The 27,810-nt window shown below is 34.5% G+C and overlaps 6 protein-coding genes and 1 non-coding gene across 9 annotated transcripts; 3 read left to right on the forward strand and 4 right to left on the reverse strand.

Moving 5' to 3' along the window:
* Window positions 1–26: 26 nt before the first annotated feature.
* On the forward strand, window positions 27–2,113 carry LOC126673900 (60S ribosomal protein L11). The gene is made up of 5 exons (XM_050368212.2): window positions 27–185; window positions 267–374; window positions 465–507; window positions 609–804; window positions 1,704–2,113. Exons 1-5 carry the CDS (start codon window positions 183–185, stop codon window positions 1,897–1,899), a joined length of 546 nt encoding a protein of 181 aa, XP_050224169.1. The 5' UTR covers window positions 27–182; the 3' UTR covers window positions 1,900–2,113.
* On the reverse strand, window positions 1,971–3,586 carry LOC126673899 (uncharacterized). Of its 2 annotated transcripts, none has more exons than XM_050368210.2 (2): window positions 3,328–3,586; window positions 1,971–2,774 (listed from the first exon to the last, which is right to left on the reverse strand). In XM_050368210.2, exons 1-2 carry the CDS (start codon window positions 3,428–3,430, stop codon window positions 2,116–2,118), a joined length of 762 nt encoding a protein of 253 aa, XP_050224167.1. In that variant the 5' UTR covers window positions 3,431–3,586; the 3' UTR covers window positions 1,971–2,115. The 2 variants fall into 2 exon arrangements, 1 of the variants encoding a protein (XP_050224167.1); XR_007639391.2 differs by having other exon boundaries at window positions 2,702–2,791; window positions 3,328–3,445.
* Window positions 3,448–5,934, forward strand: LOC126672204 (uncharacterized). Its single transcript, XM_056104997.1, is given in 8 exon segments — window positions 3,448–3,462; window positions 4,251–4,270; window positions 4,375–4,602; window positions 4,688–4,953; window positions 4,956–5,026; window positions 5,109–5,236; window positions 5,358–5,493; window positions 5,662–5,934. Coding segments are annotated over 8 exon segments (1,080 nt in total). The 3' UTR covers window positions 5,878–5,934.
* Window positions 5,935–6,414: 480 nt separating this feature from the next.
* On the forward strand, window positions 6,415–10,383 carry LOC126675056 (pentatricopeptide repeat-containing protein DOT4, chloroplastic). 2 transcript variants are annotated; one of them, XM_050369629.2, is made up of 4 exons: window positions 6,415–9,192; window positions 9,477–9,560; window positions 9,642–9,829; window positions 10,082–10,383. In XM_050369629.2, exon 1 carries the CDS (start codon window positions 6,520–6,522, stop codon window positions 9,142–9,144), a length of 2,625 nt encoding a protein of 874 aa, XP_050225586.1. In that variant the 5' UTR covers window positions 6,415–6,519; the 3' UTR covers window positions 9,145–9,192; window positions 9,477–9,560; window positions 9,642–9,829; window positions 10,082–10,383. The 2 variants fall into 2 exon arrangements, with proteins under 2 accessions (XP_050225586.1, XP_050225587.1); XM_050369630.2 differs by having other exon boundaries at window positions 9,477–9,547.
* Window positions 10,384–11,306: 923 nt separating this feature from the next.
* On the reverse strand, window positions 11,307–12,958 carry LOC126674578 (receptor-like protein 51). Its single transcript, XM_050369053.2, has one exon. The coding sequence runs from the start codon at window positions 12,851–12,853 to the stop codon at window positions 11,534–11,536; it is 1,320 nt and encodes a 439-aa protein (XP_050225010.1). The 5' UTR covers window positions 12,854–12,958; the 3' UTR covers window positions 11,307–11,533.
* Window positions 12,959–15,893: 2,935 nt separating this feature from the next.
* On the reverse strand, window positions 15,894–24,917 carry LOC126672010 (cellulose synthase A catalytic subunit 8 [UDP-forming]). Its single transcript, XM_056104998.1, is given in 27 exon segments — window positions 15,894–16,656; window positions 16,757–17,110; window positions 17,206–17,405; window positions 17,481–17,730; window positions 17,815–18,027; window positions 18,115–18,240; window positions 18,344–18,481; window positions 18,596–18,941; window positions 19,043–19,309; window positions 19,475–19,622; window positions 19,721–19,772; window positions 19,915–19,958; window positions 19,961–19,991; window positions 20,388–20,520; window positions 20,640–20,758; window positions 20,760–20,801; window positions 20,803–20,961; window positions 22,173–22,259; window positions 22,360–22,829; window positions 22,915–22,992; window positions 23,516–23,558; window positions 23,726–23,782; window positions 23,884–23,943; window positions 24,050–24,106; window positions 24,342–24,403; window positions 24,499–24,601; window positions 24,681–24,917. Coding segments are annotated over 27 exon segments (4,329 nt in total). The 5' UTR covers window positions 24,783–24,917; the 3' UTR covers window positions 15,894–16,068.
* A 2,485-nt stretch (window positions 24,918–27,402) lies between these two features.
* TRNAS-GCU (transfer RNA serine (anticodon GCU)) lies at window positions 27,403–27,484 on the reverse strand. Its single transcript has one exon. It is a non-coding gene; the product is annotated as a tRNA-Ser (tRNA).
* Between the last annotated feature and the right edge of the window lie 326 nt (window positions 27,485–27,810).

Below are 27,810 nucleotides of genomic sequence, written 5' to 3' on the forward strand. Positions count from 1 at the left end.
CTCGTTTAAGGGTTTTACAGTCATTTTATCCGTATACGGTATACGATCTGTCACCAAAACCCTAGATAGGCTTCATCACTTATTTAAGAACCCTAACACCATTATCACCCGCTCTTTCTCCAGCCCCAACACTTCTATTTCCGCCGTTCAACTCCCCGCCGCCGCCGCTTAAACCTGTAGCAATGGTCAGTTACTGTAATTCTATTTTTTTAGCTAATTTAATAATGCTTCTGTTAATCTAATAATTAAATTGTTTGATTTCTCAGGCTTCAGAGAAGAAGCTATCAAACCCTATGAGGGAGATTAAGGTTCAAAAGCTCGTCCTCAACATCTCCGTCGGTGAAAGCGGCGATCGTCTCACTCGCGCCAGCAAGGTCAGTTTCGTCTTTTTCTTCCATTTTCGCCAAATATTAACAACCTTGCCCCTGATCTCATTTAATTAAATTATTTATTTGATCAAATAGGTGCTAGAGCAACTTAGTGGTCAAACTCCAGTTTTCTCCAAAGGTATAATTTAGATTTTGTGTTTTTTGAAATATATGTTTATGTTTTTAATTTGTTAAATTATATTGATTTTATGTTTGTGTTATGGTAATTGTATTGAGCAGCTAGGTATACCGTTAGGTCGTTCGGTATTAGACGTAATGAGAAGATTGCTTGCTATGTGACCGTTAGAGGAGAGAAGGCTATGCAGCTACTCGAGAGTGGTTTAAAGGTGAAGGAATACGAGCTTTTAAGGAAGAACTTTAGTGACACTGGCTGCTTTGGATTTGGTATCCAAGAGCACATTGATCTTGGCATCAAGTGAGTTAGTTTTTCATTTTATTTGACAGTTGATTGTGTTGCTAGTATATTGGTAGTAGCTTCTGTTTGCTGTACATTGAAATGCTAATTGTAGTCGTTATTAACTTATGATGAAATTGGTGTTTTGGGGGATGTCTACCAGTTTCAATGAGTTTTGGTACATTGTGATATTCATTTTTATGCTGTTGCCAATTCTTACTCTGTTATTGCGATTCAGTTTATCATGTCTCTTTGCAGCGAGTTTTGTTTTGTTCTTGGAGTTTTTTGTATCTTACATATTATTTTAGCTGTATCTTAAATCTCTAATCACATGATATAATTTGTTTATGTGAGTTTGTCAAACCATCGAGAGAGAGTGCACTATGTGATGATGTAAAGATTGGGTATGTTTTATAGAGGATTGGTTTATAAGAGAGTGATTCATGAAATATATTCTTTGTTTTAGTGTTTTGTTCTAATTACTGATCTGAAAATGAGGCATAAGGCTGATAGAGAAGCAAGGAAATCTGACATTTAATGAAATGAGTGATTTTCTCCTCAAATCTTGATTGTAACACCTGCATTTATCTTAAAGTGTTATAAATCTAATCTGTGCTAAGGGTTTCATGTTTTAGGCAGTCTTCTTGAAATTGAATCGTTGCATGTTTTATGCAGCCTTCTTGAAATTGAATAGTTGGATGAATGCCAATGTGGGCCTAGCCTGAATGGTTAAGGTGTCTCTAAGTGCATCGAGAGGTTGTGGGTTCGAACCACGCCTTGGTAACTAACAACTAACATGAGACTCGAAAGAGTCGATTTCCACCTTTGATGAAAAATTAATAGTTGGATGTATTAGTGTCTATTTTCATGCTTGTATTTGGTATTGTAAATGTCATTGATATTGTAAAATCTCCTGCCAGGTATGATCCTTCAACCGGTATCTATGGCATGGACTTCTATGTTGTTCTTGAGCGCCCAGGCTACCGTGTTGGCCGCCGCCGAAGATGCAAGGCTCGTGTTGGAATTCATCAGAGGGTTACAAAGGATGATGCCATGAAGTGGTTTCAGGTGAAATATGAAGGAGTCATTCTTAACAAGGCTCAAACAATTGGTTAGACTTTGTTGTGTTCAAGTTTTGGCGAGAGTTATATCTGTAGTCCCCTTTGCCTTTCTGTTTTTTTATCCTCTTTGCGTTGCAACTGTTGAAGAGAATTTTGTATTGGTAGAATTTGGAATACTATTTTTTCCCATCTTGTTTAAACAGTTTATGCATTTACATATATATTCTCTAATAGAAACTAAAAGTCCTGCTTTTAGCATTATGAACTCATTTCAATTCTGTTCAAGTTCAGTCTCTTGTGACTTTAGTAGTTCCAAAAGCTGACCCTTCTTCAACTTAGAGTAACCTTTAATTCCTCGAGACTTGGCTACTTCCTTCAGCTCGAGCAGTCTCATTTCCTCTAAATGTAGCAATTTCGAAGCCTTTTCATTATCTGTTGCTCTTGATTGGACACTATTCAACTGAACCTTCGGGATTGATTGAGATGGTACCAGAGATGACCTAACAAATTTAGACGGTGGTCTATTTACATTGAATTTTGCTGCCAATCGTAGTACATCATTTTGTTGATCATATTTCATATTTCGAACATCTCGGTCTTGCTTCTTTGATTGTTGTAGATTCTCTCCGATTGATTTATTTGCCGGCAACATCTCCTTGGACAGTCTGATGTTTGTCTCTGGTTTACTTTTAGCCTCTTTGTTCGAGATTGAGGAGTTGATCCGTCTGAAAAGAGCAAGCACCTCCTCCTGTCGAGGCCTGGGTGGTTTGCCATCGGACAGTGGATATTTTTCAGTTGTATCTTCCGTTTTCGTTCTTACCAGTAAATAACTTTTTCTTAATGATCTGCCTCTTCTACCGCAATCATTTGAAATACTTACCTGAAGCACAATATTTGGCAAAGTAAAAGCTGAAGGCCTATCTGCAATCTCTGCCAAATTTAACAAGCTGCATCAAAACGTTACTTCTCAGTTTAAGTTAACAAACAAGTTTGGATTCTAGAGACAACATAGCAAAGATTTCTGAACTAAAGAGATGACGTGAATGCGCTATCTAGCATCGGACATTACATACCATAAACTCAATCAAACAAATGAACAATCTTTTGACGAACTAATGCCTGAGTAAATATATTAAAACAAAAAAAGTCGAAACAATCACTTTTTTATAACATGTCATGAATGTTAACCTTGGAAGTTTATAAAGTGTTTTCGAAACAAAAATGAACTTTGTTTAACTTAAAAATACATAACAAAGCCACAAAACCTTTAAATACTTGGAATTCTTAGGAGCTTTCAACTATTCTATGTGTTTCTGTAATGAATTCAACATCTTCAACTCAAACTAAATTAAATTGAAATTAAGTTGACTTTATGAACTATAAAAAAAAAACATTTTCATCAATTACAAGTTTCACTACAATTCAGAGTGATAACAGAAGCAATTTGAAATTGATGGAGATGAAAATTGAAGGGAGATAATACCTCTCAAAGAGCAATAAAATGTTCTCTGATTAATCTGCTTGCTGAAATGAAAACAGGATTGAAGAGTGATGATTGAATTTGGGTGGAAAAAAATGGCATCCATGCCTTCAGATTCTCAGTATGCAATTGACTTTGGTTCAAAGATGATTATTATTTTCTTAAATTGGACTCATGAATCAAATCATTTTTCTTCTAATTTTTATCGCCAAGAAATAGCTAGGCCACATCTTTGCTTTAGGCTATAGTAGACCATTGGATTCTCCACTATTAATCTTTAGACTTTTTTTTTGACAATATTAATCTTTAGACTTAATCATCCAAAAAAACACCCAATTTTTTTGACTTTTTTCATTTATATTCTAATCTTTTAAAATCACCAATTGTATCTCATTTTCTAAAGTTTAAATTTCAAATGTATTGTTTTTTTCAAATTGATTTTTTTTTTGAAAAAAGTTCAATATCTCCTTTATATTTAACACACAATCTTACTTTTTAAAATATTAAAGACATATTTAGATTACATTCTAAATATGTACGACATATTTGAATTTTTTTGACGATAAAAAAATTCCAATTTGAAAAAATGAGTACAAATGAAACTAAAAATTGAGAAATGAGGTAATATTGATAATTTTAAAAATTTAGAATAAAAATAAACACAATTAAAAAAATTGTTATATTTTTGGATGATAATCCCTAATTTTTAATTAATTTTTTACAAAATTAAAAATATTTTTATTATTTTTATATAAATAATTTTAATTAAATCTAAAAGCTTCAAATTTCTTAACTCTTTAATTTTATTTTAAAAAGGGATAACCTATTTCCAGATACTTAAACTATACTTGTTCATCCGGTCCTTAAACTATTTTTTGTCTTTATCTGGTCATTAAACTTAGCTAAAAATCATTTTTGAGTCCTAGATTGACAAAAACGACAACGTGTAGGTTAACAAATTGCATTTTCAAAAATAACAAAACAAGGTCGTTTTTATATCCTCTCTTAATGTAATCTTTTTTATATTCATGGCTTTTTCTTTATATATAGCAATGGAGCACAAAAATTGTTGGGGATTCTGATTGCTGTTGGTGAGGCTCTTGCTTATGTGCTCTCTGGGATGTATGGTAGCGTTGGGCAGCTTGGTGTTGGGAATGCTCTTCTCATTATCATTCAGCTAACTTTTGCTGCCATTATTGTTATTTGCCTCGACGAGCTTCTCCAAAAGGGATACGGTCTAGGCTCTGCCATTTCCCTTTTCATTGCTACCAATACCTGGTGCAGTACATTCTTAATTTTATCTCCCCTTCTTTAAATATTTTTATTCTGTTTTGCCCATAATGTTCTGTTGCTGTTCGTGCAGTGAAAATATCATATGGAAAGGATTTAGTCCAACCACGATCAACAGCGGTAGGGGTGCTGAATTTGAAGGTGCTGTTGTTGCTCTATTCCATCTTCTCGTCACTAGGACGGATAAAATTAGCGCTCTCCGAGAGGCTTTCTATAGGCAGAATCTGCCTAATCTTACCAGCTTGCTCGCTACCGTTTTGATCTTTTTGATCGTGATATATTTTCAAGGATTTCGTGTGGTTCTGCCTCTCAAGTCTAAGAATGCCCGTGGTCAACAAGGGTGTTTTACACATCGAACATGCCGATTATTCTGCGATCCGCGCTTGTATCCAATCTTTATTTCATCTCTCAGGTATCACAACTCGCTTCACATCGGTTCATTGCCCTACCTATTTAGCACTACTAAATGATTGACATTATGTTTATCTGTGCAGTTGCTATACAAGAGGTTCAGTGGGAACTTATTGGTAAATCTTTTAGGAATATGGAAAGAAACCGAATACTCCAGTGGTCGATCTATTCCAATTGATGGTCTTGCTTACTATGTGACACCTCCATCAAGGTGAAGCAAAATATTCATTTTCTGAACTATCTTTATGATATAGTGATTATAGCACTGTGTATATTTTGCCAAGTTGGTTCACATTTTTGTTATATCTTAATATTTTTCTCTTGCAATGCAGTTTTGCCGATATCGCAACCAATCCTTTCCATGCTCTATTCTATATCGTATTCATGCTTTCAGCATGTGCTCTCTTCTCGAAGACATGGATTGAGGTTTCGGGGTCTTCTGCCAAAGATGTTGCTAAGCAGCTCAAGGTATTATTTTCATTAAAAATAAATTAGTATAAATTTTAAGAGGCGCTTGTTTAATATCTAAGTGTTTTGTATGATTGAATCAAGTTCTCGAATGAATAATAGATAATACACTAAATAAATGATGTATATTTAAAATCTACGGAACTTATATATTTTTTGGTTGTGTAGGAACAACATATGGTTATGCCAGGACACTGTGATTCAAACTTAGAAAAAGAATTGAATCGCTACATTCTGATAGCAGCTGCCTTTAGAGGAATGTGCATTGGAGTACTCGCAATATTGGCGGATTTCATGGGAGCAATTGGCTCCGGAACTGGAATTTTGCTTTCTGTGACTATTATTTACCAGTACTTCGAGATATTCGAGAAAGAGGGCCAGTGAACTTGGAATCTTTGAGTAGCTTGTACTAGGAAATAGTTAGTGTAAAAAGCATATTCTAATTAGCAAAATTAACTGATTTTTTTCATCTTCATATCTAATCTTAATATGTGAATTTGAGAGCAGAACCCTTCTGTTTTACTTTTCCATGCAAGCTACGCTAATCTAAAAAAAAAATGAATCAAACTGTTAATTAAATGACCAAAAATCTGATAAAATTTAGCCTAAACCCACCTAAAATAGCAGATATGTAAATAAAACTTCTAAAGACGTAAGAGTCAGATCAGTGCCAACTTTTGATTTATATGCATAAATCACTACAAAAATAAAACGTTGGAACTTGATTTTTCATTATTGTAATTTCAATTGTAACATTGTATTGTTTCTCGTATAAATAACTTTTTTAATCAAATAATTTCTAAATTTTCAAATTTTTAATTCGAATTAAAAAAACAACTCTTATTTTTAGCTGGATATAATATAGAGGGTAAGCTTTATTATTATTAATATGCATTGCTACTTATATATCAAAGTGAAAGAAAATAAAGTTGGAGTTTTTAACAAGTCTTCTTTCATTTTTCACAAGTTCAGTTAATTAGTTATTCTCGTTAAAACTTCCCATTGCCGCCCTTTTTTCTCCCGTCAATGTTGCTGATTTCCACGGCCAAAACATCACCACCAAGTTTTTTCACCTCTCTAAACAACAAAAGCCATGGAAATATCTCAATTAAACCTCAAAATTCCTTCTTTTTTAGTAAAAACTTCAATCTTTTATTACCACCTTTGTACAGTTCTTACACCACCACACTGTCTGTCTCTTCTTCCCCAACTAAAGAATACAAAAACCCTAATCTCAACAGAAAAATTAATGAATTATGTGAAGTGGGCAATCTTAGAAAAGCCATAGAATTGCTAGACATGACTCCAAAAATTGAAATTGAGTCTAGTACTTATTGTTCAATACTGCAACTTTGCGCGGAGTTTAACTCGTTAAAAGATGGAAAACGGGTGCATTCTATTATTAGCGCGAGTAAGATTCCGATAGATGGTCTTTTGGGGACGAAGCTTGTGTTTATGTATGTCAATTGTGGGGATATAAGAGAAGGGAGGCGGGTTTTTGATAAGGTTGCGAATGAGAAAGTTTTTCTGTGGAATTTTATGTTGAATGGGTATGCAAAGATTGGTGCTTTTGAGGAAAGTGTATACATTTTTAGGAAGATGTTGGGTTTAGAAATAAAAGTGAATTCGCATACGTTTTCTTGCGTTTTGAAGTGTTTTGCAGCTTTAGGTAGTGTTAAGGAAGGTGAATGGGTTCATGGGTATTTGCTGAAGTTAGGTTTTGGTTCTTATAATGCTGTTGTTAACTCTCTTATAGCATTTTATTTTAAGGTTAGAAAAGTTAGAAGTGCGCTGAAGGTGTTCGATGAATTGACTGACCGAGATGTTGTTACTTGGAATTCGATGGTAAGTGGTTTGGTGGATAATGACCTTCCTGAGGAAGGAATTCAGATTTTTATAGAGATGGTAGTTATGGGAGTTGGCTTTGATTTGACCTCAATGGTCATTGTACTTGCAGCTTGTGCAAACTGTGGGAACGTTCTACTAGGTAGAGCGGTTCATGCTCTTGCGATAAAAGCCTCTTTTGATCGGAGATTGACCTTTGCTAATACGCTACTGGATATGTATTCTAAGTGTGGTGATTTGACTGATGCAACTCGAGTTTTTAAGAAGATGGGTGAAAAAAGTGTAGTATCTTGGACTTCTTTGATTGCAGGTTATGCTCGAGAAGGTTTGTCTGGAGATGCTATGGAGTTGTTCCGTGAAATGGAAAGAGAAGGTGTTAGACCGGATATTTTTACTGTGACAATGTTGCTTCATGCCTGTGCTTGTAATGAGTCATTGGAGAATGGTAGAGAGGTACATAACTATATTAGGAGAAATAATATGCAGTTGGATCTCTATGCATGCAATGCTCTCATGGATATGTATGCAAAATGTGGAAGCATGGAAGAGGCTAATGCAGTTTTTCTTGAGATGCCCACAAAGGACATTATCTCTTGGAATACTATGATTGGTGGGTACTCCAAAAACGGTCTTCCAAATGAAGCTCTATGTCATTTTATTGCAATGCTACAAGAACGAAAACCTGATAATAGAACACTGGCATGTATTCTTCCAGCTTGTGGTAGCCTAGCTGCTCTAGATAGAGGCAGAGAGATCCATGGTTACATACTGAGAAATGGTTGCTTTTCTGACCAGCATGCTGCCAATGCTCTTGTCGACATGTATGTGAAATGTGGGGCGATAGCTCTTGCACAGTTACTCTTTGATAGGATTGCTATGAAGGACCTGATCTCATGGACGGTGATGATTGCTGGGTATGGAATGCACGGTTTTGGTAAAGAAGCTATTGCCGCCTTCCAAGAGATGAGGCAAGCAGGGATCGAGCCTGATGAAATTTCCTTCATCTCTATACTATATGCTTGTAGTCATTCTGGATTATTAGATGAAGGATGGAAGTTCTTTAACATTATGCAACATGAATACAACATTAAGCCAGAACTCGAACACTATGCTTGTGTTGTAGATCTTCTTGCTCGCTCCGGGAAATTAGCAATGGCTTATAAATTCATAAAATCAATGCCAGTTAAACCAAATGTCACAATCTGGGGCTCTTTGCTCTGCGGCTGCAGGACTCACCATAATATCAAGTTAGCAGAGAAGGTAGCAGAACATGTCTTTGAATTAGAACCAGAGAACACGGGATACTATGTACTTCTAGCAAATATCTACTCTGATGCTGAAAAGTGGGAAGAAGTGAAAAAATTAAGAGAGAGGATCGGTAGGCAGGTGTTAAAGAAAAACCCAAGCTGCAGTTGGATAGAGGTTAAGGGAAAAGTAAATATATTTGTTGCTGGAGATACTTCACACCCTCAAACGCAAAAGATCGAGTCTTTATTGAGAAAGTTAAGATCAAAGATGAAGGAAGAAGATTACTTTCGTAAAATGAGATACGCATTGCTTAATGAAGATACCCTCGAGAAGGAAATTGCTCTATGTGGGCATAGTGAGAAGTTGGCCATGGCTTTTGGAATATTAAACTTTCCGCCTGGCAAAGCAATACGGGTAACGAAAAATCTAAGAATCTGCAGTGACTGTCATGAAACAGCCAAGTTCATTTCCAAGACACAGGGAAGGGAGGTTGTACTGAGAGATTCTAATCGCTTTCATCACTTTAAGGATGGTGCCTGTTCTTGCAGAGGTTTCTGATAAATCGCGTCGGAAAGGAGTTCAAATGTGATATATGTACCCTTACAGGTTGACTCTTAATTATTGGCTAGTAAATTGTTGCATATAATGGTTATACCATGCATAGTAGCTTTAGTGAGAAATTTAAGTTAGAGTCTCTTCGGCACTCCTAATTCGATTTCTAAACATGCATGCAGAGCTGAAAAGATCTTTAAAAAAAATCTCATTTGCAACATGGAGCAGATTAAGAATAATTTTACTAAACTTATTGGGGGCTCCACATATAATACATTTGGATAATTATTAGGTATCCTCTTATGGTTTACGCCTAAAATTCTTATTATATTTGGCAGGGTATAGATAATAAATGAAAGGGGAATCTTCTAGACAGGAAGAAATTTGTTTCCACTGGAATTCTCAAATAGTAAGGAATAGAGGTTAGTCCTACATTTCTTGGAAATTAAGATATCCAATTATGGCCTGTATTATTTATTTTTGCCATGTGTTTTGCTGTACAGTTTGAAATTATAGCTCTATAGCTTGCAAAATTATGGAGACAATTATTAGAGTTGGTGCAGAATGATAATTCATGGAGATTGGCTTGTAAGAAGATCATCAGGACCACTTTTAACTGTCAAGATTAAACAAATAATCAGAAATCACAAGGGCAAGGACCACTAAGTATTAATCAGATATCATATAAAAGGTAATTCTGAAATTTTCTCTTCTTGGAAAGTATTCGACATGAAGAATTAAAGTTTGTATTTTAAGGTAGATAGTTAATGACAAGGATTAATGTTAATTCATTCTCAGCATCTACCATTATTTGTTTACCCTTTTCCTTTTCTCGTGTCATCATAAGCAATATTACTTCTCTTACAGCTCAGAAGTTTTAGATTGTCATCTGGGCTATTTTCTGATCTGTTGGGAATATAATTGATTACTGTGGTATTGGTAGGGACAAGTTGTAAACGAGCTGAAGATGAATTATGCCAATGTCAAGTCAAGTGTATTATACAAGCTTGGATTCGAGTTGGAATGAGCTTAAATTTTCAAGCTCGAACTTGAAACCAGGCAGCGTATGAACTACACGAGCTCGGGTTTGATTCAAGTTGAATAGGTAAAATGATTATTAAAAATTTACCATATTAGATGCAGTTAATTTTGTTTTTACTGTAAAATATGAAATTCATTCAATTAAGGTGTATATTTAGAGATATAACGCGTCAATATAATAAAAATATATAAATTATTATTTTATATGTAAAAAACTCGTTTAGGTCCATGTTGATAAACACGGAGAGCCTCTTAATTTGAGACTTGAGTTTGACCCTCGAATCGATATCGAGTAACTCGCTAGCAGTTCAACTCGTCTACACTTAAGTCACTCAGAAGAAGTGAAGCGTTAGGACTTTTTTTTTGGAGGTGCGCATTTGGTCTGAGTCGAACTTGATCAAAAATTTTGTTTTTGTTTTTCAAAATCGAACCAAGTGGATGACTTCGAATTTAACCAACCAGAATAATGCTTTGAAGCTTGTCATGTCAAAAATTATTAGCTAAACTTCCCCATGCCTGAAATTTTATCCACATGGGGAGGTCCACTATATGAAATCTCACTCCAGCTTAATTCATACCTGGACACAGCTAACAATCTAACATGGGATTGCTTTTGTTATTTGTAAGAATTGAACTCCATGATTGTCGGATTTGTCATTTATAATTGATTTTGCTTTCTATTCATATTGATTTTAATCAACCATCACCAACTAGCATCATTCTGTCATTTTCTATACTCTATCTAACTCATTGTTTAGGATTCTATCCATATCATCTCCTCTTTAACAATTAACTCAAAGAGCAAGAGTCAATCCGGCATTCGAACTTGTAAGCCTTTTTTCGCAATAAGATCTGAAACTTTCTTAATTTAAATTAAAGAACCCCTGATCTGTATACCTCAACTGTATAATTTATTTGATTCCGAGAGACGAGTTTGATAATCGAATTGACTAAAATGGTCAATTTGACCCTGAAACTTAAGTCGAGAGATCTAATTGACTAAAAAGGGTTAGAGGTGACTTATTTGATCCTTGAGATACAGTTTCGGAAGCTGAATTGACCCTTTGTTCTTAATCCAAAACAAGCGACCAAATTCATGAAGAAAATTATAGAAAACTCCATTCAAATTACATCAAAGCACCAAAATTACTATTAATCATAGATTAAAAAAAACAGTAAATAAACATAATACACCCCGAAAACAATGATCCCCCCTCTCATTTTCTCTAATCTAAAGCTAATCTTCTACATAATTTCGTGTAATAATAATAAACAAACCAATAAAATTGATCTCTAATCATCAAATTTCCTAATCTAAACTCTCAAAGAAAGAGACTTTACCTTGTAGTAACAATCAACTGCACTTTCTAGAGAGAAGAATGAGGAACACAATGAGGAAGACTATAGAAGAAAGTCCAATTGCTACACCAAGAACAACTTTATTAGGACCATGATGATGCTCCCCTTTGCTGCTAGATTCACCATCACCATCATCACTGTCATCATAATCTGATGAATCACTCTCACTATCAGCTGATGAGTCTTTAGCAGGAGGTGGTGACATAGGCAATCCATGTTTATCACAAGGAGCAATCCCAAGCTTCAATTTTGATGACAAAAGTGTATGATTATAACACAAATCACTATTCCCACCAATCTTGAACACCTCTAGTCTCTTCAAAAATGTCGAATTGAAAGGCAAAACGCCATGGAACACGTTGTTAGCAAGATTCAAGTACTTTAAACTCTTCATTTCTGCAAAAAACTTCGGTATTGTCCCATTGAACTGATTTGAACTCAGATCAACATGAACTAACCCTGGAATTGCTGACATTGAATCCGGGATCGATCCCGATAAGGAATTAGACCCCAAAGATACATTCTTTAGATAAATCAAGTCACCAAAAGTAGTGGGGATTTCACCAGTGAGAGCATTAGATGAAAGATTGAGACTTTGAAGATTTTCAAGAACTGAAATTGAACTGGGTAGTCTTCCCTTAAGTTTATTACCGGAAAAATCAACATGGGTGAGCGTAGGATTCAAATGTTTAGGTATATAACCGGTGACATTAGCATAAGAAATAGTTACAGACTTAATCTTATGCATATGACCAAGAACAACATACAAACCAGAAGCTTTTACAGGCACATTACTTACAGTGAGATCAGTGAGATTATCAAAGCGTGAGAGCCACACGCCGGTGAGGCTTTTGAGTGAGCGTGTGGCTGAAAAAGAGACAAGATTTAGAGCAAGATCTGAGGGGAACCGAATGGGAGTGATCGGACAGTTAGTAAAAGACAGTGACCGAAGTGTAGAGAGAGACTTTAGAGCAGTGTAAGAGAATGAAACATCGGATGAACAGTTGGCGAGGTGGAGTGAGATGAGGTGGCGGAATGGGGATGACGTGTCACAAGCGGTGGAGTTGTGTGGAGATGGTTGTATGCAAGGGTCTCTTGAAGTTGGGATTTCTAGAGATTGTAGTGCTGTGAGTTGCTTAGGGTCTAGTGTGGAGTGTAGAGAAGGGGATGGTTTGGTTGTGGAAGGTGGAGTTGGGGAGGGGATTGGAGAGGGAGTTGGGGGGGTCACGGCGGAGGCGGCGGCGGAGATGAAGAGGAGGAGGAGGAGGAGGAAGAAGGGGGGGAATGGTGGTTTGGGAGGCGGGGAAGGTGGCATTGTGTTGTGAGTTGTTTAAGGTTAGTGAAGTGAAGAAAAATGAGAGGGAGCTTGGGGAAATGGGAGAATAAGAGGATTGGATTAGATGAGATTGTTATTGGGCAAAGAGTTGGATTTGTTGGGGAGAGTACTTTTATGCCCTTGAATTTCTCACCTATTTCATGACAGAAGAAAGTGACAAATGATTATATGGTGGCATTCACATGAGGGTTTTTTTCTCTTAGAAAATGCATATGATGCTAAGGGTATAATGGTCATTTAGAATAAAAATGAACCAAATGAATTCTTTTGTCAAAGTTTATGCTAATTAGAAATGTCAGCTAGTCAAAGTGTCAAGTCAACATGATTGGGAAACAAAAGACTACAGAAAAGAATAATGTAGATAAAAAAATATCGGAAAAACAAATTCCAAATGTTTAAATTTTGTAGCTGTTAATTTCAATATTCAAAACAATATTGTAGCTTCGATCAGTTTTTCGGTAGTTTTGTCCTTTTTAAATTACAAAGTGCAAAAACACAAAAAATTAAGATTTTTTTTAATTTTTTTTAAAACATTAATATTTAACATGTCAATACATATTCTAATATGGCTAGCACGTATGTACAAAGTTGCCGAAAAACGATTTGAGCTACAAATTATAAAAATAAAAAAGTTAAAATTCGTTTCGTAACGTTTTGAAATAGCTACAAAAGTGAAATGTTGGAATTTATTTTGCAAATACCCTATAAAAAAATATGTGGCGGACGGATTACCTATGTAACAATGCTGGTTACTTGGTAATCCAACAGTCATGAAGATAATTATTATCCGGCTCATATTATTACGAAAACAAAAATTAAACTTTTAAAAGAGTGGCGCTATTGCAACGACAGATCAAAATAATTATTGATAACGTGGCCAATTATGTTATTGGCCACGTTATCAGTTATTTTGACAAAATCACCATTTATTATTGGTAACTGGAAAAATATTCAGTTTACTAACCGTAAAAATATTAAATCATATACTTTACTATAAATGAACTATGTCATAGTTTGTTTTGGTCCCATATATTGAAAGTCTACTATGTACTTTTAAGGAATATGTGCAATAAAAGTCATTTTAACGTTTATAGTGATTTAAGCACAATTTATAAAATTTGGCATAATATCCCAAATTTATAGTATTTTAACATTTTACAATTTAAAATCATTATCCGGTATTGCATTCATAAAAAAACCAAGAACCTTTGGTAAAAACAAATTGCTTTAGTGCAAAAAAAATGGAAAACTGAGATTATTTTTGTCAAATTTTAAAAGTTGTGCTTAAATCGTCAAAAATATAAATAACCTATATTTATAAAAGGAAATTTTTTTAGGTAGACTCAGTCCACCACGTCATCTGTGGACTAAGTCTATCACATAATGATACGTCATTAAAATGATGACAATCTTGTAATATTACTATTCAAAAGTGTAAATAAGTAATAAACGAATTTACAAAATTGTCATCATTTTAATAACGTGTCATTATATGATAGGTTTAGTCCACAGATGACGTGGTGCACTGAATCTATCTAAGAATCTCTCTTAAAAAAGTATAAGTAGTAACTTAGCTGTAAATGTAATAACTTCAACCTCACATTCATGGCAGAGGATACTATTACTAGTCAACTTTTTCCTTTTTTAAGAACTCAGAAACTTATATTAATCAAAGAATAATTATCTCATACGATAACATATGATTAACGTTAATCGATATATAAATATGAAACTTTGATAAGCATTTTCTTGGATCGAGTGGTGAGAAATAAATGGCTGGGGACCTTAATTTCCTCATTCTTACGCTTTCTTTCCCTTCAATTTTTTAATTTTCTTTTGCCGCAAAGGAAAAAGAAAAGGTTCTAAGACATCATAATTCACTAAAATATTCTAAGCAAAAATGTAGTGATTTAATAATTTCTTCGCTTAAAGAAAGTATCACCTTACACGTAATTCCTAAAAAAACAAAAGGTATTTCTGTAATGTTCTAACTATTTCAAGTAAAAAATTATCATTTCTTGATTTTGTTATGTGGTTTCACTATGGATTTAAAGGACACTGTTTTCAGTGGCAAATAAACGGTAAAAATTTGGACAAAATGGTCATATGTTGTGTGCTGGTGACCGTTGGAGACCAAAACTATTGACTTTATAGTGCCGGATTGAATTAAATATTATTTATTCGCCCCATGAGTTTATATGTAATGACAGATTAATGTTAAAACTTAATTATTTTATTATTTAGTTTTTTATTATGTTAATTTGAATAAATTAACTTAATATTTAATTTTAATATGAATTTACCTTAAATAATGTAAAATTTTGTAATAAAAATTACTTAATAGCATTTTATTTTTTAAAAGTATTAAAAATTAATGGGTTAATTGCAAATTAATACATGAAGTTTACCCTAATTTGCAATTACAACACAAACTTTGAAACTTTGCAATTTAATACACCAACTTTCATTTTTTGGCAAATTAGTACACCGACCAATCATACAACAACACGTGGCTTTATATGACACTGTCCACGTTAGTGTTTTTCCAGTTCGGTGTACCAATTCGCCAAAAAAATAAAAATCGATGTACCAATTTGCCAAGTTTTAAAGTTTGTGTTGTAATTGCAAATTAGGGTAAAGTTTGTGTATTAATTTGCAATTAACCCTAAATTAAATGAACGACAAAATTTAACTATTATTTTTTTTATAATATAAATTATATACATATTAATTGAATAAATATATAATAATAATAATAATTTTTTTGGGTGCAATTGGTAATAAATTATTGGGAGTATGTAAAATATTATAGTTAAAAATAAATAAACAAAAATACTTTATTTGGTGATTTATGTTGGAGCGATATTTTTGTTTAATAATTTAGGAGGAAAATTGCTTGTTTGTGGAAGGAATAGAAACAACGACTTTGGCATAATGTTGCCCAACACTTATACAATTTGAGCTATAGCTAGCAAATTTGGTGAATGTTCACCTAGTTTTTATATGAAAGAATAAGATCTTTAAACAAAAATATTCTCTTGCACTAATTTTGCTTATATGGTACTTCTTGACCAAAAAATATGCATACAAATGACAAACTGCTCAAAACTGCTAAAAATTATCATATTGCAAAAGAACTGCAAATTCCCTGCATATCTGTAACATATTCACAACCATAATTTCTTGATAAAAACTCAGCAATCTATAGAAATGCAGCTTCCTGCAAGGGCTGAATTGTCAACCTTGCCAACAAATGGATTGATCTTCACCCAAACAAGCGAAAATACAGAAGCCAATAGGACTGACCAGAGAACAACAATGGTTGGTGTTCTGTTTTGTCGTCCCATGAGACCCTTGAGGAATGGATAAAGATGGAGTATCACCCAGAAGGCAAAGAACACCTTTCCGAAGAGCGGTCCCCACGCTTCGTAGCCTTTGTTAAGTGCATCAGAGAATCCAGCAACAACTCCAACCATATTGATAATGATAAGAGATGTCGGAGGGATTAAAACCGTTGTCCATTTTACGATGTAGAGCTCGCCGAAGTCTGTGTCATCCGCTGCTTTCGATGTGACCGTGAAGTTTGTATCAATGCCTGCCAACATTTTCAGTAATCCTTGGAATACGGCAAAGAGATGCGCTGAAACGCCTCCGATCACCCAAAACTGCTCGTTACGCCATAAATCCTCAATGCCTACACCACTCCATCGTAGCTCGAGAATTGCGGTTACGATAATGGAAATGAAGAGGGCAAGAAATAGCATGCTTGCCAAATTTGAAAGCTAGAACATAATTATGATGCAAAGTCAGTTTGTTGAACAAGTAAATTAATAGTCTCCGGATTGCTGATATGACAAGGAAAAGGAAAGTAAATTCTATTACCGTAGGTATGATAAATTTTCCGGTTAGCAGACAAATTGCAGGAAGTGTGCAGTAGGCAATGAGAGGAAGTGATGTAAGAGGATAAACAATGGTGTTGACATATGCTAGCCTCTGAAGCAATTTAAGACGGCCTCCTCCATACCCGTACCAGAGCGGACAGTGTCTGCTCAAGAAAATTTCGACAGAACCAAGAGCCCAACGAAGAACCTGGTGCAGTCTATCTGACAGATTGATTGGTGCAGACCCTTTGAATGCAGGTCTTAAAGGCATGCAGTAAATTGATCTCCATCCGCGGCAATGCATCTTGAACCCGCTTAGAATATCTTCTGTCACGGATCCATATATCCACCCAATCTGAGATAAAACAATGAAACCAAAACTCATTAAAGTAGTCGAATTTCAAGAGCGGAAGCTAAGTTTGATATTGAAGGAAGTAATTGAAGTTTAACCTCCTTTCCCCATTCTGTTTTTTCTTCGTAACTGCAGCTAATGACGTGAATTGCTTCGTTAATGAGCGTTGCTGGGTTGACAGATTCAGGTACTCCTCCATTTGGCATTAGTGTAGACTCGATGAAAACAGCTGATAAGCCAAAAGTTTTCTCAAAGCTCAACTGGGAGATCAGCATTGATCTCTCATGTTCATCATAATCTGCAACAGTTTAAACCTCAGAATGGTTAGCTCTACAAAATTCTGTTAACTAGCTTACAGAAAAAGTGAACTTACTATCAATTTCTGTAAGGTTAAATATGGCAGCATTCAGATCCTCTCGTTTAGCATCACGATAAACCTCAGCCAGATCTTTTGTGGGTTTCTTCTTCTTGGAGCAGCAGCCGAATATTGAGCACGAAGAGGAAGACTTGGGCAAACTCGGCATAGAAGGAGGTCCATAGCCGTAAAGTGCCTGCCTATTGAACACACAACCTGTTCCCACATACATCGGTCCTTGAATGCCATCGAGTCCTTTCATGTTAACCTAAATATAATATTGAATAAATTGTCAGAACTGAAATCTACCTCTTAATTTAAGGAATTATGATTAAGATGGATTTTATATTACATCAAAGAAAACAATATTTCTGTTGGCGTAACGATCACTCTTATCAATGCCATCAAACCTCTGAGGGAACTGAACATAGCATACATCTCGACCAACTACTGGGTCCATCAGGAAGCACATTGCTTCTCTAACAGCCTTGCTATTGTTTACATAGTGATCACAATCAAGATTGAGGATGAAGGGAGCGTTTGTGAGGACTGCAGACACTCTCACCTGTATAACCAATTCATGAAAGTTTTAATACACCATCGAGTTACATTACATGCAATACATTATTGATCTAAAACTACTTTTACTCACCAGCGCGTTTTCAGCACCAGCCTTCTTGTGGTGCTGGTAACCAGGTCTCTTCTCTCTGGAGACGTATACAAGTCGTGGAAGTTCATTTCCCTCCATATCACGAGCTCCGGTGTTTCCAAGGAAAACCTGTAAACTAAATTTTGTGAGAAATTTACAACTTCAAAATATCTCTAATTACAAGTGTATCAAAAAAAATTAATACTCCTAAAGGTTTCAAAAAACAGTTGACCTGAATCATGCCAGGGTGGTCACGCGGGTTATTTCCAGGCCAAGGTGTTCCATCCTGCATAGTCCAACCTTCATCAGGTGTTTTCTGAGCCTTCGCTACCATAGCATTTACTCGAACTTTGTACTCTTCATAATCTCTCTGTAGCCAAAATAGAATGCAATGATGAAATGCCTCCAATTGACCCAGTATTTAATGCTACATTAAATAGCAATAGTATCGAAAAGAGTTTTAACAAGTTAAAGATGAACTTACTTTCATTGCTCTACGTTCTTTCACGAAGGAAGGTTGGATCTTATCTTTCAGGTAATCAATCTTCTGAGAGAAGTAAAACTCTGGAGCCCTTGGTTCAATTGAGAACTTTTTGCAAAACGGAACCCACTTCCTAGCAAATTCTGCGGTTTCTGCTAAAGATTCAAACGTAAGCATAGCAGCACCATCATCAGATACATAACAGGAGACTTTGTCCACAGGATAGTCTAACGCAAGGATGGAAAGCACGGTATTGGCAGTAACCAACGGCGGTTCTTTCAATGGATCAACTGTACTCACGAAAAAGTCCACTGCAGCAAGCTGAGAAATCTCACCCTCCCTTTCATACCTAGCACAATTCAAAATTTGTATCAACAATCCAAAAGCAAGAATGGTAAATTTTGCACATTACCGCCAGTATTATAGAACGCATTTTGGATCCAAATGTACCTTGCAGATAGTCTGTCAGTGTATGTTATTCTATTAACAGGACTCCACTTAGGGAACTGATCCAACACCCACGAAAATGCAAACCAAATCTCACATATTACAGAAGTGAGCCATAAACCAAAAGCACTGTCCACGGGATGTGTTATCCTGTAGTGGAAGAAAAACCCCAGAATGATCAACCGCAATATAATTACGGCTCTATAAGGGGTGAGTTTGTTGGGAGAAAGTGGAATCAGTTCTGAAAGTGGCTCCGCAGCCTCCCCAGATCTGCAAAAGGAAAACATTCATCTCTATGAAAATAAAATTTGTGACTCACATAAAGAAATAATAAACTATCAAGTTTATCTAATGAAAAATCCAATCAATAACTATTTGAATGCAATTATAAATCATTTAAGGATGTATTTGAATGTTCGTTCTGTCTGTACTTACGGAGGCTTGTCCTCCATCTGTTGCTCAGCTGGAATTTCAGCTGGCTCCTTTGCAGGCTTAGGAGGATTCTTTTTCTTCTTGTTCTTTTTATCTTTCCAACTCTCTACTCGATTTTTCCAAATCGGATTCCCGTATTCATCATTCATTTCTTCACGAAAAAACACAACAGACAATGATTAGTACATTTTACTTAAATGTTGAAATAACCAACAAATGTTGTTCTGAAAAAGGATCAGTATCACTTACCACTATCAACTGTAGACACACTACTAATATGTCTAGCATGAATTCCGACAGCCTGTGCAAATCAAGAAGAGTTAGAAAAAAGATGTTTAATTCACAACAGGTTGAATGTCGATCCAAGGCAGGATATATTAGAATAGAATGAACTACACACAATTTTTGCATAATTACTAATATTAAGATATAGATGCTGATACCTGAGAATTATCAAGATGAGATGCCATTGTAGATGCACTACTCGGTGCCTTTGCTGCATCATTATCCAACAAGTTCTCTGGAGATTTCAGAGTAAAAATATTAGCATCTCAGGTAATATAGAATCAAATTACTGAAAAATTAGTATCGTAATAGGAAGATAATTGTCAACCGAGGTCAATTCTTTCCAAGATTATGAGCTCATGCTGTTTTTTTTTTTGAAAGAACTCCTAAGTAGCACGGACACTTTTGTCAATCAACTTTTCATTTTGAGAACTTGTTAAAACCCGGCGTTATGGACAAGAAATTTCCTTTTTAACATAGGAAACTTTAAAACAACGTTGTTTTTTGATGTGTCAGTGTTCAAGTGTTTCATTTCCCCGTGTCCGTGTAACATAGGAAAACTCAACAGATACAAAAATCTTGAAAAAAATAGCTATAATCAAGAAAAGAAATGTTTCAAGCTTGGAAATACCGTCGAAAGGCGAGGCACATCTCAAGCAAGCTTTTCTCCCTTCTTTGATCTCGAACTCGAAACAAGATTTGCACATAGGGAAATTACAGTCATGGCAAGCAACAAATACCTCTCCATTTGCATTAACACCAACCTGCTCACCACAGCCATGGCATGTAGGAGCTCCTGATTCCATCATCATATTTAAGAACCCAAAATGAAAATTTCAGTTCTCAATCTTACTTGCTTTAGCCTTGTTTTTATATCAAACACTCTAACCAGAGCACAGGTTAAAGAAGGTGGTGCTGGCATTTTTGTAATGGTGAAGATATGGGAGAGGGTGGTGGGTGGGGTTAGGAGGTTGAGGTGTTGGTATCGTCTGTTTTGCAGAGAAAGAGAGGTGAGAAGCAACGTCCATTTCTGTTGGGTATTACAGAAAAAGATTTTAAATTTTTTTTGCGGGAAGTTGAAGGAAGAATTCGGTTGGGAAGGCCATGTCATTAACTGACAACCTTTCAATTCAAGTCCCTCACTTCATAAATTGCATATAAATATAAAAGATCGGCATGTGGCTCAGTTCAATACTAATACATAACTAATCAAAACAGCCCATTTATATAAAACAGCTAGAGCTGAGCTGAGCTTTGATGTTCATCTCATTGCATTCCAAGAATGAGATATTGATGTTCCGTGTTCGGCTCAAACTCGGTTCGAGCTCAGTTTAAATTATATAATGTTTAGATTCGGCCAAATCTCAGTTCGTGTTCGCTCGTTTAAATGTCAAAAAGGCAAGTTCGAGTTCGTCATTTAAATGTTAAACAATTTGAACTCGATCTCAACTCATTTAGCACTTCATAAACGAACACAAACAATTACAAAATTAATAAATATCATTATATAAACAGTTTAAATTAAATAAAAAAAATATCTAATCCATGAGAAAGCAAATTAATTGCGATTAAAATAAATAATTAAAATTTAATAATTAAAAACTTATTTGAAAAATAATGTATATTGAATTATAAATAATAATTAACAAGAACTAATAATCATACTTATATATGGCTAGTGAGCTCATAATCTAGCATGTATACGAGCCGGCTCGCAAACTCTTAATCAAACTCATTTATGAACTAGTTCGCGAGTTCTTAATCAAATTCATGTACAAACCGACTCTTAAACAAGCTTATGTAAGAGCCAGTTCATGAGTTCTTAAAACAGCTCATTTACAAGCAAGCTCCTCTTAATGGAGCTTATATATGAAACAACGCCGTGAGCTCACATAACTGTCTCACGAGGTCATATACGAGTTGTTCATAAAATATAAACGAGCCGAACGCCAGTAAACTCAAGTACAACTTTATTAAATAAATGAACAAAAATTAGAGCTCAAGCCAAGCTAGCGGCTAGGTTTGTTTATGGCCCTAAAAACAGCCCAACCACTAGTGAGCCAAATATCATCTTCATGGTAAAAATAATGAGAATCGTCATCTTCTTCTAGTCCTTAATAGCAGTTTATGCTGAATATGATCACTTTTACATGTGATAAAAGTTATAGCAACAAATACACTATCAAAAAATTGGTTAGTTGATACGTGATACATAAAACATACCAGTTAATCCTAACTTATGTTAGTTTAATGCTCCAAGTGCATATGGCCTTTTGTGCCCTGAGGTTGGCACGCTAAATATGCAACTCTAGTGAGTTCCTTTGTTGATCCTGTCTCAGAACGTACGGGATAACTACTGTTGTTGGCTCTTGTGCTTTAGAAGTTGAAGAGAAGAAAACTTTACATTTCTGATCTATAAAACAGAGTAGACCTTCACTACTTTAGTTGTGTCACATACGATGAGATTTTCTGAATCAGTTGGAGTGGTACAGAGCCAATTGACCTGCCAAAATTTTAAGTTAGATAAAATCTCATCGGAAAAAAAAAAGTGATGCCAAAAGAATGAACAAAAAGCTGAGACAGAAAAAACAACGAAATCTCACTTTTTTCTTCAAATTGATGTTAAGATGAAGAACGCCGTTGTTTCCGCTACTCGGCCCTACATCATCGTGATACTTGGAGCAATCCCATATCTTAACCGACTTGTCATTTCCACCTGATATTAGGAACTTCCCCTTCTCTCCAAACAGTGAGAAGGCCACACAAGACACAGCAGCAACATGGCCACCCATCGTGTGATCCAAATGCAACATACTTCCTTCTGTACCTGCAGCAACTGAGCTGCTAGCCTTAGACATAGATTGAGATCCTTTACAGGATTTGAGGGTACTTTTTGTCGTAGTAGCTGCAATTTCAGATTCAATATTGATCATGTTAACAATCCCATCACCCCTAGCAACAGCACAAGTTTTTCCCGACTTCTCTAACATATCAGTATCTGGAACTGCTATTGCATGAACAAAAGCAGGATTGAAACACTGTGTCGTGTTACTACCCTTCATCTCAGGCAAACCTACAGCAAAGAAAATATTTGTATAGGTTCAGTCATGTGAGGAAATGGGATCAGGATAGAAATGTACAGAACAAGCTATACACACCAAAATCCATAATTTTTATTGGACGCCCTTTAGAGAAGTCCCACATGAGAAGCTTTGAGTCAAGACCTCCAGTAATGACTGTCAAAAATTGGCGTTGATGATGAGCATACACAAGACAAGAAAGCTGCTGATAGAAGCAAGAATCGTCGGCACATCCAAAAATAAGCAGTCAACATTCCACTACTTACATCAGACAACAGGTGACATGAACTTCAAGTTGATACTTGATACGTTATTTAGTCTTAGCAAAAAGGAGACCTACACTAAAGCCTTTAAAACAGCATTATGCTTTCCACAATCAACATTTGTTCACTGCAGCTGTTCAGCTCCATAAGTCAGCAGCTTAATAGGCTTTTTTAGCATTTAAAATTAGAGTATGAAAAGTCCCTGTTCAGTCAGAATTCAGATGATTGTACATTGTATTGTTCAACTAGCTAAAGCGCCTAAATTAAGACACGAAACACAAAATCTTATCACTAATTCTGTCGAGTAAATATGATATATGTGCTTCTGGATTCCCTAATGCAAATGTAGTTGGTATAGGGGAAACCGGGAAGATATGGAGATATCCACATCTAAATACAAAGCTCAAAAAAGGTACCTCCCCAAGGTCTCCAAGGAATGAACTGCACACTGCTACAAATCTATAGCTCAATTAAGGATCACAAAAAGTTGAATTACTAACTACCAAGTTCTATTGAAAGACATATAGATAACTGTTGAGAAATAAAGCACATGCTTTGTGCTTGCACATCACACAAGCGAGACTCGTTCAAAAATGCGGGTACTATGTAAAAAAACAAAAGGATACACTGCTATGCCCTGCTCTGAGTGTCTTAAAAAGCGAATGCTGACGAATATCAATAATCTGTGATAAAGAAAAAAACATGGAAAGCGTATTCATCTTTGAAAAAAGTACAGTAACTGGAAAATGCATCTATTTAGCAAATGCACGGTCCACAAAAGTACCTTAACGTCACCACTATCATCTGTAGAAGCAAGATAAGCTCCCTTCGAACTGCAAGCAATCTGTTGAGTGCGCGATATTAATAACAGCATTTCATGAAATGTCAAGATAAATCATTCATCAATACAATCAAGAAATAGTTATTTTAAAGAGACTAACAATTATTACCTGATTTATTTCATCCTTATTATGATTGTAAACTTGCAATAGCTTCCCTGAAGTAGGCTTCGAGTACAACCAATTGCAAAAAAAAAAAATATAAATCAGCAGCAATTTTCTAATATAGTTGGAAGCACGGACACTTCATTCAATCAATGTGTCCCGTTTTGGAAATGTCTCAGACACGAAACTTCATTTTTTAAATAGAAACCTTAAAATAACACTGTTTCTTCCGTGTCCGTGCTACCTAATAATACAATAAAAATCACCACCTAAAAAAAAAAAAAAAAAAGTTAATTACCATGTGCATATCATAACACTTGACTTCACTTCCTGATGAAACATATATAATATCTTCATTCCCTGAGCCAAAATTAAAAAAAAAACAAACTTTTCAAAATTGAATTAAAAAAACACATTTTATGAATTATAATTTAGTTAGTAAAAGGATTGTATACCTGACTTAAAACATAAAGAAGAAATAGGTTGATTCTGTTGACCAACTTCCATTACAATTTGAGCATCTTTGCATCTCAGGTCAAACCAGCAAACGCAGCCATCCTACGACGTCGTAAAGTTCAACGAAATGGAATATAGGAAATTAAATTCGTGATTTTTTAATTTTATTTAGTTATTTTACCTCGCCGGCGGTCACTATTATTCCAGGACGGTCGCGTGAGGCGATACAGTAAGTAGCTGTGGATTTGTGTCCTCTCAAGCGTCTTGGTTCTGATACTGACATGGCTGCCGCCGTCTTGTTGCTTAATTTGGTACTCGCTTTTCTCGATCAAAAAATGGTTGCCGGCGTTCCCCGTGATCTTCGCAGCTAGCAACTGGAGCAGTGCTGAACCCAATTGGGCTGAAATAGGCTCAAAGCCCATTCAATTATAATACTTGAGAAATTTACTAAAAAAATACCGCTTTTTTGAAAAAACTTTCTTTTTTACCATATTTCTTTAAAGACTTTCTTTTATACCAGATTTTTTTTATTTTTATTTACTTTTATACCAGATTTATTTTTTTGAATAAAATAAATAAAAAATAAACAAAAAATAAACTAACGATAAACATAAAATAAATATGACGGATAAATATGGCATATTTGAAAAAATCTTTTTTTACATGGTAAAAAAGTAAGTTTTTCACTTTTTCCTGTATTTTTATAAAAAAATCTCATAATACTTTGAAATTGGACCTCATGCATCTGATTTGATCGGACTCAAATCGGGTCTGTTCATGGATCGGGTTTCATCGGATTCAAACCGGGCGTAACTGACTATAATTATTTTATAAAAATGAATTTTTAATTTAATTTTAATTAATTGAAAAGAAAAATAATTATATACAATACAGTAGCTATGACTGACACGTCGGCAAGGATATTACACTTTGATGATTATACAATTTTATACTGAATCAAATATATATTTTATTGTTATGAGATGAGTGTCGAAAAGAATTTCATTTTATAAATTTAAATTTAATTTTGTTTAACTTCTATGAAAAAAGATAATATAAACTAAAATTATTAACAAAAAATAGTAAATATATGTCTAATGAAATAATTATAATTTTATTATTAAACCATCAAGATATATTCTTTGAAATTGAAATTCTATAACAAGTATTTAGAAATATAAAATTGTATAATTATTCATGATGAAGGCATGTGAAGTGAATTTGGCAGGACTCATAAAAAGGCCAAGAAAAAGCTGATATTTTCCCTGAGAAGAGCCGTATTGGTCAAAAGAAAAGGCAATTTCCTAAAATGGAGACGAGGCTCTCTGAGTTAGCCATACAATGGCCTCACGGGCTACATAAAGGCAACACATTCCTGCTCATCCCAATTGATAATGGAGAACAAAAATGGAGTTAACTCAAACCTTTACTTTATACTTTATAGGATTCTATTTGCAAACAGAACACAGTGGTTGAGTCAATATTATGAACTGTCCTCAAATTCTACATCAACTTCGAGCATCATTGAGAATAAGTGCCATTCTTGGGGCTCGAGCATGACCCTTTCGAGATTATAGCCTTATATATCAACAAGGCAATCTAATATAAATTTTATTTGTTTAAGAGTGGTGGAAAGGGGTGTAATTGAGTCGATTCGAAACACAAAAAGCTCGACTTGACTTCAAAACGTAAAGCTTCAAACTCCATCGAGTTTCATTTAAGTGCCAGAAATCGATTTCGGTAGAATAATTGAGATTCGAATTCAATTTGATTAGATAATTCATCAAGAAAAAAATTGTTTAGCTACATAAATATTTAAAAATTAAATTTTAATGTAAAGATAGAAGATTATCGTAAATATATACAAGTATAAAAGGTAAAATAAATTAATTAACTAAGGCTTGATTGGACTTGGAGTTCATCGAGTCAAGTATTTTGAAGTTTGAACTCCACTAGATAATTTACTCGGATAGCTCGAACTCAAGCTCGATTCAATATAAGTCGAGTCGGTTTTTAGTATTTTTCGAGTCAATTTCGAGTAGATCGCAAGTTAGCTCGACTCGGTTACCCTCCTACTGTGGAATCATAAATTTATGTAGGTATTTAGTCCATTTCGACCTTCCCACAATCCAAATACTTAGCATCTATCTAATTATGCTACCACTTTAAATTTTATTCCTAATATTCGGATTAGAGTCTACTCCAAATTGCACATGGCCCTTTTATACAATCCAATTTTGTTTAAGCAATCCATATTTTTATTTATAAAAAAATATATTGAAATTGAGTTCATGAAAAATGTATAAACCAAAGTAATTGAATATTAGGATGTATTCATACTTTTATGTATTAATTGAATATTTTAGAAATATAAATCATTTTTTTAATGTTCATATATATTTGGAAATATTACGTTTACTATTATTATTTTAGGTGATAGAGAGATTATTGTTGATAACTAATAAAATATAAATAAAATCAGTTTAAATTATTGAAATATAAATTTACATTTCAACTAAACAATTCAAATTAGGATAGCAAATTTATCTGTATTTTATAACGCACAAATCAATATCTTTATCTATTTTTTTGGGACAAAAATAATAATAAATATATGATTAGAATTTTTTAACAAAATTAATTAAATGTAATAGATTATATTCTATCAATTTAGTTACACTCTGTTTATAAAATTAATTAATTTAGATCTTTTCAGTTTATATCCTTGATTTTATAATGAGGATAATTAATAATAGAATAACAGATATGTATTTAGAGGATTATCTTGTTTGTTGAGCTTGCATAATTAATTAAAAAAAAATCTTCCAATTTATTTTATTTATATTATATGGCGTTTTTAGACAATGTTAATATAATTGCGTTTATTGAAGGAAAAAAAAAATCGTGGCCTGTGAGATTCGAACTCACGCGGGGAGACCCCACTTACTTAGCAGGCAAGCGCCTTAACCACTCGGCCAAAGCCACCAGATATTTATCAATGTGAAGCTTATTTGAATAGACTATAATACGACATTTGTGATCATTTATAGTAAATATTTATACGTTACAGAAATTTGTTAACGTTAAATCCTATGATCATTGATGCAATATATCTTGGGCAAAAAAATTCAAAACTCTATGATCATTGATATCCCAAAGATACAAAACTAGAACAAAAGGAAATACAAAATGGTAAAATTTGAATAGCTAGCCTAAAAGAAATTATTATTCTACATGCTACAATTACAACTAAAAGTTAGATCAAAGACTAAACCTCAAACTAAAACTAACAAATTAACATACATTGATTC

This window comes from Mercurialis annua, linkage group LG3, assembly GCF_937616625.2.
Source record: "Mercurialis annua linkage group LG3, ddMerAnnu1.2, whole genome shotgun sequence".
NCBI classification, from domain to species: domain Eukaryota; kingdom Viridiplantae; phylum Streptophyta; class Magnoliopsida; order Malpighiales; family Euphorbiaceae; genus Mercurialis; species Mercurialis annua.

What these genes read in the sequence shown, in the direction of transcription:
- LOC126675056 (XM_050369629.2), top strand. Translation starts at nt 6,520, where the DNA reads ATGTTGCTGATTTCCACGGCCAAAACATCACCACCAAGTTTTTTCACC.
- LOC126674578 (XM_050369053.2), bottom strand. Translation starts at nt 12,853, where the DNA reads ATGCCACCTTCCCCGCCTCCCAAACCACCATTCCCCCCCTTCTTCCTC.
- LOC126673899 (XM_050368210.2), bottom strand. Translation starts at nt 3,430, where the DNA reads ATGGATGCCATTTTTTTCCACCCAAATTCAATCATCACTCTTCAATCC. An exon ending in ATTTTATTGCTCTTTGAGAG is followed by an intron (nt 2,775 to 3,327) that starts GTATTATCTCCC and finishes TAAATTTGGCAG; the next exon opens with AGATTGCAGATAGGCCTTCA.
- LOC126673900 (XM_050368212.2), top strand. An exon ending in AACTCCAGTTTTCTCCAAAG is followed by an intron (nt 508 to 608) that starts GTATAATTTAGA and finishes TGTATTGAGCAG; the next exon opens with CTAGGTATACCGTTAGGTCG. An exon ending in CACATTGATCTTGGCATCAA is followed by an intron (nt 805 to 1,703) that starts GTGAGTTAGTTT and finishes ATCTCCTGCCAG; the next exon opens with GTATGATCCTTCAACCGGTA.